This window comes from Daktulosphaira vitifoliae, unplaced genomic scaffold, assembly GCF_025091365.1.
Source record: "Daktulosphaira vitifoliae isolate Bord-2020 unplaced genomic scaffold, ASM2509136v1 Scaffold_4, whole genome shotgun sequence".
Lineage (NCBI taxonomy): Eukaryota > Metazoa > Arthropoda > Insecta > Hemiptera > Phylloxeridae > Daktulosphaira > Daktulosphaira vitifoliae.
In genome coordinates, this window is record NW_026099575.1 from 8,873,999 (window position 1) to 8,884,367 (window position 10,369).

General features: G+C 26.8%; 1 protein-coding gene across 1 annotated transcript; it reads left to right on the top strand.

The window, feature by feature from the left end:
- The first annotated feature begins 2,601 nt into the window (after positions 1 to 2,601).
- LOC126904754 (uncharacterized) lies at positions 2,602 to 6,165 on the top strand. Its single transcript, XM_050683978.1, has 6 exons — positions 2,602 to 2,761; positions 4,196 to 4,713; positions 4,988 to 5,138; positions 5,237 to 5,418; positions 5,478 to 5,639; positions 5,710 to 6,165. Exons 2-4 carry the CDS (start codon positions 4,369 to 4,371, stop codon positions 5,410 to 5,412), a joined length of 672 nt encoding a protein of 223 aa, XP_050539935.1. The 5' UTR covers positions 2,602 to 2,761; positions 4,196 to 4,368; the 3' UTR covers positions 5,413 to 5,418; positions 5,478 to 5,639; positions 5,710 to 6,165.
- Positions 6,166 to 10,369: the final 4,204 nt, after the last annotated feature.

Genomic DNA, 10,369 nt, shown 5'->3' on the forward strand with positions numbered 1-10,369 from the left:
AGTAAAACTGATCAAATACAGCTATACAAATTAAATTCTCTGGTAAATTATGTTGCAAACGACTTGTTAAACCTTTATGCTGAAAATTAAAACACTAGACTGTGTTATACTTTATATAAAAAACTTCCAATATGCTAAATTGATTTTTTTTCTAAAAATTGTTTAGAAAATATTAACAGCTTAAATTAAAAAAAATATCTTAATTAATACATTTATTCTATATTTTTTTAGGTATAATAAAAATAAAATTATATTTTAATAATTATATAAATATTTAAATATTATATTTTATTTAGTTTTTTAATAATTCCTAAATACTTTAATATTTTTCGTGTAAGATATTTTTCGGTAATGATATATATATACATTTCATTACACACTAATCATGTGTAATAAAATGTATATAAACGTAAGTTAACTTTATAGATTATGCTCAAGCTGAGCTGCTCAACTGTATGTTAAAAAAACATATTTTTTTTGCATAAATTATTTAAAAATAGTTTATTATTTTTAATTAAAATATATATATAAAGTGATTGATTAAATATGAGTCACGTATTATCTTTAAAAATATTAGTTTTTTTTTCTTTTATTTATGAAATTTACAATCTGCAAAAAAAAAATTTTACAATAAGTAAATAGTTTAGAAAATATACATATATAAAATACTTAACATCAGTAGCCTGTGAGGTCGCTCCCATTGGAGTCGCCTGCTATTGAAAATTTATATTTAATTTAATTACATAATATTAACAATAATAATAATAATATATAATGGTAAAGTAGTTTGTACAATAATTAGGGGTTTTAATTACGTAACGTTAACAAGATTAAATAATTTATAAAGTTAATAGGTCTCTGCACCATTCTCTCTTAAGACGCCTTACTGGATTGCCAGGCAAGGCGTTTGCGCTCAGCATTTGAATTAGTCTGTTGGGGTTGGATTCAAGTTTCATCNTTCCTAAATACTTTAATATTTTTCGTGTAAGATATTTTTCGGTAATGATATATATATACATTTCATTACACACTAATCATGTGTAATAAAATGTATATAAACGTAAGTTAACTTTATAGATTATGCTCAAGCTGAGCTGCTCAACTGTATGTTAAAAAAACATATTTTTTTTGCATAAATTATTTAAAAATAGTTTATTATTTTTAATTAAAATATATATATAAAGTGATTGATTAAATATGAGTCACGTATTATCTTTAAAAATATTAGTTTTTTTTTCTTTTATTTATGAAATTTACAATCTGCAAAAAAAAAATTTTACAATAAGTAAATAGTTTAGAAAATATACATATATAAAATACTTAACATCAGTAGCCTGTGAGGTCGCTCCCATTGGAGTCGCCTGCTATTGAAAATTTATATTTAATTTAATTACATAATATTAACAATAATAATAATAATATATAATGGTAAAGTAGTTTGTACAATAATTAGGGGTTTTAATTACGTAACGTTAACAAGATTAAATAATTTATAAAGTTAATAGGTCTCTGCACCATTCTCTCTTAAGACGCCTTACTGGATTGCCAGGCAAGGCGTTTGCGCTCAGCATTTGAATTAGTCTGTTGGGGTTGGATTCAAGTTTCATCCAAAAAATATTAGTTTTATCATATATATTAATTATTTTATTTGTTATAAATCTTTGTTGAGATATTTGACTTAATGATTTAAATATGATGATTTTATCTTCATCCCTTAACTTTAAATCGATATTAACTTTAGTTTGTAAATTAGCAAACCAATTTTTTTAACGTGTTTTACATAAAAAAAATTCTCAAAAAAAGACCAATTTTAATAAATTCTAAAAGAGATGTGGCTGTTTAAAATATAGGGCATTTAACAAATAAAGTAGCAGTCGGATAAATTCAGTTACATTAATATTTGGTGTACCAATAAGAATTTTTCTATTTTTATTCTACAGTATCAAACGCTGGCTATGTTTTATAAATAAAGGACAGATGTAAACACAATCTATTCACACTAAATATATGTGTATGCATTTTTCCATGAAAATTGTTAACGCTCTAATGACTTGCTCTAATTCAAATAAAAACAGGAATAATACCTATTATTTACACTGAAAAAAATAGTCGTTTATAATATTAATAAACAGCGTTTATTGACCAAAAATGATCAAGTTTATTGATTTTACGAACAGGTGATTATTAATATTACGAACTCACGTTTATCAATATAACAACGACACTTTTTTAAAAAGTTCGTTATATTAAAAATTGTGTTCATTAATATTACAAATCAGTCATTCGTAAGATTAATGAACAAAAATTATTGATATTACGTAGAGTTTCGTTGTATCAATTATTGTGTTCGTTATATGAATAACTGTATTTATTGATTTTATGAACACGGTTTTTATTAAAAAGAAAACATTTATGATTAACATTCATGTTAAAAACAATTGTTCGTTAATATTACAACTGTGTTAATTTATATTACGAACCTTTTTATAATAGTTAAGAAGACTTTTTATCAATATTGTATCGATTACATATTTTTTTTATATTAATAAAGAGTTCATTGATACAACAATATCAATTGTTCATTTGTCCAAAATATCATTTGGAAAATACGCTTGTCATTTATACAAAACTAAACTAACAGTGTATCAACACATTAGCTAGCATTACATTTGACCTGTTACCTGTTGGAATACACAACTGTGCGGTGTTAAAAAATAAAGAACAAATTCAAATTTTTAGGCGAACTTACTTAAAAAACAAGGTAAGTGACGTTATTATATTTTAAATAATATTTAAATTAAATTGATTTTTTGTTATATTTATTCAACTATTTTTTAAACTTCCGAAGAATTCATTCGTCAATATTCTCTACTGTCATTAAAATGATATGTTTCATGTGTAAATCGTCTTTTGACCATATTGAAAATATAATAGTTCATTTAAAAAATTCGCACAAGTTGAATAATTATTCATTCGTTAGATGCAATGATTTTGGCAAAAGTTTTACTCTATTAACAAGATTTAGGAGACATGTCATGAGACATCATCAAAATAATCCAAATAGTTCTCTTAGTAGCAATAATATTGTTTTAGAACCAACACAAAACAGCAATTGCTATCCTGTTAATTTTAACGTCCCTTCAACGTCTTTAACTTCTTCAAATGTATCGGATATTTCTCAATGTAACACACAGTCGGAAAACTTACCTCACACTTTAAAATCTAATGCAATGGGCATAACAACAAAAAAATTTGATTGTGCTAAACATTTAAAAAATAATAATGACCTAGCTTTGGAATTTCTCTGTTCTTACGTAATAATAATAATTTTTCGAGATAAGTTGTGCTAGAAATTCAAAAGCACTTGAATGATTGAATAATAAACCCTATTTTAGATACGTTAATAGATTTTGTTAACATAAAATTGAAATTAAATTCATTGAAAATGAAAATCTCAATTTAATTAATGAATTTTATAGTATGGTGTAAATTTTGCGTAATCCTTTTAAACTTTTTAATTCGGATTATAAAATGTATAATTTCTTAAAAAATGAAGGTTATGTAGATAATTTTACAAAAGTAACATTAAATGAACAAATACTGCCTGCTCATCGAGCAGGAAAATTGGAAAATAAACAAATGATAACAAAAGGCATTGTTATGCCATTAAAATTTTAATTTATGAATTTCTTAGAAAAAAATCATTTGATCGAACCAATATTAGAACAGATCAATACTTCAGAACAAAATAATATTAAAATTACCAATTTTGTACAGGTGAGCTATGGAAAGAAAAAAAATTATACCCAGGAAAAAATTGAGTACCGTACATTCTGTACCTCGATGATTTTGAGATTAACAATCCGCTTGGTTCTAATTCTTTAAAACATTCTATTTGCAATTTATACTACTCGTTTCCTTGTTTACCTTTAGAACAATCGAAAATGGAAAATGTATTTTACACTGCAGCGAAAAATCCTTTGATGTAAAATAATTTGGTAACGACGAATGTTCCGAATATTTTATCAAAGAATTAAAAGATTTAGAAATAACTGGGCTAAATATAATAATATAATAATGGAAATAATGAATTTTTAAAAATACACTTTATCCTAGGTTTAGTCGTGGGTGATAATCTAGGGCTTAATTTTTTTCTGAACTTCATCAAATCATTCGCCAGTAATTATTTTTGTAGATTTTGTAGAGCACAAAACCAATTACTCATAATTTATGCTCTGAAAATGAAGAAATAATGCGTTTAGTCCAAAATTATGACATTCCTAGTCCTGATTCAGCTGGGATTGTTTTGATTTGAGTACACAAATATTATTTGAGCGCAAGCTAGAAGAATGGCGTGAATCGATTGGAATGTCATTAGATGCAGTTCCAAGTAGTTGCTCATCACCATGCTTATTCACATCAACTCAAGTCTCAACTTCAAAAACACCATCAAGATTCACTCCATATGAAAGATCTTCTCTCAGTCCTGATAATTCAAATATAATCATGCTAAGCAATGTTTTGAATGAAACATCTAGAGAGAAGATATTAGTTGAATACTACTCCAAGTTTTCAAATTTCCAAGATGAACAAAGAACTCTTCTTATTAATTTGATAGCACAATACTTCGAAGAAAAATGTGTAAAAATGACCCTAGCTATTAGCTATCAGTTAGAACAACAAATTTTGGAAAGATTCCCATCTGAGAAACTGGTAATATACAATTTTTATTCAACTAATAATCACTTAATAACAAAAAATAAAATAAAAATAATCATGTTTAAACATTGTTTTAATAATAATTGTTTTAAGAAAATGCAAATCAAAATTTTTCAAAAAAAAATCTATTATGTTAATTTTAGTTTTTTTGTTTTAAGATAATAATAATTATTATCTTAAAACATTATGTTTTACTAATATTTACTAATATAATAATATTTCTAGGCAGTAATGAAGTTTGTTAACTCACATATAATTAATTTTTTAGGAGTATTATAGAACTTCTAAACGGGATAAAATCTATAATAAGTATTACAATTTAGCAACGTCATTTAAAGTTGTATCTGGACCTCTTAAAACGACAGACAAGAAATCACTTGTCAAATCTGAAAAGTTAAGTAGACATTCAAAATGCTCAGGTATATTGCAATTGTAATATTTATATTAATATAAATAATACTTTATTTCTGGAATAGATAAAGTTGAAGTTGTAAAACTTTTAAATAATACTTTTTAGAACCAGAGATAAATTCAGAGAACTATATAAAAATATTAAAATATGACAATTTAAGCAATGAGGAATTTGACCGAACATGGCAGGCATGCTTTAATTCACGCCTTGATTTTATAAAAAAATACACAACAAAAGACATCTTTGATAAATGGCCAGCATATAAAACAGCAAATGGTTAACGTTTAGTAAGTTTGAACATTTTATTCATCAAGTGAACAAGAATTTATTATTTTTAAATTTTCAGATTGATTTGAGGCTGCTTTTGAAAAAAAAAGCGACCTTCTAGAAAATTGGGAAAAAAATATTAGTAAATTGTTGTTATTCTTTTCTTATAATTTTAACGTTAAAGACAAAAATATAAGAAAACTTATTGAAACTATCAAAATGAACAATCAAATATCTGAAAGTAAGAGTAAAAAGAAAAATTTGATGTGTAGTTTTATCAACATTTACGTTACATTGTATTTATTTTTTAGACGGAAGAGATGCTGCTATTATTTGGGTGCTGCATGGGTATTTTGTATCAACTAATAAACTTGTTTAGATTGGCCCAAAAACAAATCAGAAAACAACTATAAAATTCACTATTCGAGATTCACAAGAATCCGTTATTTTTGTTGGATCTACAATTCAAATGGTCGAAGACCATATTGAAAACTTGAAAAAATCAAAAAAATATTTTTTTTATGATTTCAAAGATGACACGGCCCGCGTCGCTTCGTTATACACATTGCCCCGCGACTCGTGCCACCTTTATCAGCCGTCGCCCTACTATGAGTATTTGACTGACCAACACCGCGTGTTATACGCTACGGTGCAAAGTCCAGCAAATGCCGCACGGCCGACGACGACCCGCCGCAAATGATACCGTAGTCTTCTTCCCGTTGTCAAAGTGACAACGTCTACGATTCGATCCGCACTCGCGCGCCGTCGCNCTCCCGCTGTGAAAGCGACAACGTCGACAGCCGAACCGCACCCGCGCACCGTCGCCTACAACGCTGCTAACCATTTTGCCGTCCAAGGATTACGCCGAACATCGCGTCGTCGACGCCAGCGAAAGTGCCGCGATATTATGCGAAGATTATTATTACTGTGTTTATCTTTTCGGTTTGTTTTATTTTTGTTAAAATAATCTGTTGTCGCTCATTTAATAAACGGCCCACGGGTCTCTACCATCAAAACCAGTGTCGACCACATTTTTGCGACGTAAGTCGTGTCAAAGAGAAGCTAAGATTTCCTAAAGTACATGTATTGGAACAACTTATATTTATACATTAATTAGTTATTAAATTAATATTTATATAAATTCTTTTGTTATTAATTCTTTATATTAATTTTAACTGAGTTTTTACTTATAATTTAAATAAATAAATGCGTTGATTAATACAATAAATTGTTAAATAAAGTTTACTGTATATTGATGGTATTGGTTTAATACTTTATTGCTTATTTAAATTAAAGCTTTTAATTTTTTTTTGTTATCCTGAAAACTTGCAATTTTTGACTTTAACCATTTTTCTATATTAATTTTTTTGTATTATATTCAATTAATGTTTATAGTCAATTGTATTCAATTCTTATAAAAATTAATACTATAGTAATACTAGTAATAATAATTATAATTAGAAGTGTAATTTAAAACATTTATAAGTATAACAAATACTGTTTATTGATATTGTTGTGACTAAGGTGGTTTTTTATTAAATAAATAACAACGAGGTGGCTAAATATTGATTGGCATATATTTTAAATTACTATAAAACAAAATCGGTTTCCGAGAGGAAGTCACAACAGACTAATGTGTTGGTAATATAATAATATTTTACAATGCATCACCGGCCGGTTCTTGTCACCCGCGGTCTCTCGGCGTCACGCGACCTGTCGGACGAGGAGAGGCAGCTGTGTCGCAGTCGCCATCTAGCGGTAAAGGCGGAAGTGCAATGAGACGCGTCACTATTAAAATCCTGGTATTTTATATTACAATCGTAGCTATTAATATAACGAATACAGTACCTAAAATCAATAATCCTAGTTGTAATATTTATAAAAAATGGTTTTTATTATAATAATACCGTTATTGATATTACGTACATGATATTTTAGTATTAAAAACAACGGTAATTAATATTACAGATGTTGTTTATCAATATTACGGCAAGTCCGTACGTAATATTAATAATCAATATTTCGTTATATCAATAATCACGTCATCGGGTTCAAATCAATAACCAAAATTATTTTATTTCTGAACTTTTTTTTTTAATATTACTTACTAATTTTTTTCAGTGTAATAAGTCATTTTATATCTTTAGAGATACCTACTTATTCTAATTAAAATTAGAATTTATTAATCAAGAGATTTATATTATACTAAGTATAAAGTCTATTATTTTACAAAGTTAGTATTAATACGATGATAAGAAATTTGTAAATAATAATATATATTGCATTAATAATAACATTGATCATTCAGACAGGAGGGTATAGATTAGACTAGACTGGCTGTGTATTACAAACTTAGGTTACATAGGTAACAAAATTGCATTTGCAGTATGACCTTACAGCTTTAAGTAAGCAACATTCCTTTTGTATAAAGTTACCTAGCCAAATCACAATGAAGGAAATCAAAGTAATTTTATTGAAAATGGTAATACAATTATAATTGCTGTTTCTACTAATAATAATAATGTTATTATGAATGTTACTAAAGAATTGATAGGAGACAGATTGAATAAGCCAACTGAATGTGAACTGTATAATGTATCAAAATTAAGGGAAAATGAGTTAAAAAACTCATTAATAAACATAATTCTAACTCATCTTAGAGAATATCAGGAAAACCTTATTAAACAATAAAATTTAATAAAGTGCAGAAAATATCAGTTTTTCCAAACTATTTTTATTTATGATATGCCAAAATAAATGTGGTGATATTAGTTTAATTATTAGGATACAAATATTTGATTCATATTATGCATTAAATAGCCAACAGCAGAAAGATTTTTAAGTTTCTGTGTTTTAATTGAAATTGTAAAAAGAAAGTATACAAATGCTCATATTAGCAAAAGATCATGCACTTAGTTTTATTATTTACCAGTCCATGGAGAATCGAGAAGTGTATCAGCAAAATGAAGGAAAGAAGCAAAACAAAGTATTTATTTAGATATTGAAAATTCTGATTTACATCCATCTAGTATACAAAATAAAACTTGCTATATTGACACTTAAATATAAAGATTTAGAAAAGCTTGTCGCAATGGTGTGATTACTACAAGGAATCATCAAGAGTATTTATCAATGACCAAAAAAGTAAAACGGATGAAGACCCGTCTTTGGATATTTCAGAGCTTAATTATTCTAGTCATATGGTTTTTTATATAATTATAAAAAAATGTTTTTAAAAAGTAACCTACCTATTTATTTTTAATTATCATAAAATAGTTTTATTTTGTTATCTAAATATTTTAAAAGAGTCACAGTAATATATTTTGTTTTAAATGTATGGACTAATACTATTATAAACTGTATACTACACTATACTAATACTATTTTTATCATAGGTACATTTTAATTGAATTGTTATAATATTATAGTTAATTATTCTGTTTAGTGAAAGACTGAAATACCAATTCTAGTTTTTATTTAAAAAGTGTATTAATAGGCTTTTTATAAAATGTTTTATAATATTAATGAATTTACTATGTGTTGTAATGAATTTATGGACTATCACTAACAATTACAAAAGATTTTAATAATATTCATTAATTTGAAAAATGCTATTTGAAAAGCATTCGCTGCCTGTTTCCGCATTTCAGTGTTGAACTCAATGTACGGTTACAACAAAGCACTTTGTTCAAACTCTAAAACGCGGTGCACCTGTATGACAAACATATTAATATCATAGATAATAGCTTTAGGTACGATGAATATACTTAATCGACTTGCAGTCCGTGTGCGATTGCCTGTTTCAAGTTGACATAGTGTACGACGTACTGTAAATTTAAAAAAAAATTATCTTTTATGTGTGTAAGGCCGTCGAATTTGAACAAATGTATTAAATATGTATTGACATATTATATTTATACATAATCAAACTTGTAATCAAGATATAAATAAGGAAATAGGACTTCATTTTTGCTTTTGGAATAATTCACCAATTTTTTTAAATTAAACACTATTTACAGATTTTCATCGAAACGTTTCTTATGATAGTGATTTTAATCACTGTCAGATATCATATATATTTGTCCTAACTACGCCACGTACACACTGTTTCGCATTTATTTATGTATTGAATTGGTTTAATAATTAGTTATATAAGACGCGACTACTCGACGACTATTCGCCAAGTGAAGTCTTGTCTTTTTTTGTTATAAAATAAGTATAGTTCATAAATTAAATATCAAAACTGTATAAAAGGATATTCAAATAAAATTTTTTGGACTGTATGACTCTAGAGTTTTTATTGATATTTTTCTAATNTTTTTGTTATAAAATAAGTATAGTTCATAAATTTAATATCAAAACTGTATAAAAGGATATTCAAATAAAATTTTTTGGACTGTATGACTCTAGAGTTTTTATTGATATTTTTCTAATATAAATAACACATAATCTACTTATAACTAATGTTAGTAGATCTTATCTGTATCGTAACAATCAATTAATGATCATAATACTAATCAATACAATTATAATGTCACGATGTTTTTATGGTCATTGAACTAAGGGCAGGTTGTAATCCATTAAGCATCTACTTTGCTAAATATTACCAACACTTTTTGTACAATTACCTATAATGAATTACACAGTTGAGCCCGACGCAATCAACTGTGTTCTTACTAGATGCCACATAACACAAACAATGTGTGAAATTATACTGCAATTACGCTCATCCGGAGCATATGAGAACGTTAGAAGGAGAGCACGTACACACACTAGCCCAACAGTAAAAACCGGTTAAGGCCTTCATAGACGAAACGATCGGTTTGTCGATTTGCTGACAAATTTAATATTGACAGATAAATTGATAGGTATGTAGTAATGTTTGTCAACAAGTGGACGATTGACAAATTGATGTTTTGGAAGTATCGACTGGTCGATTGATAAACAGGTTGATACATGTATAAACACGTG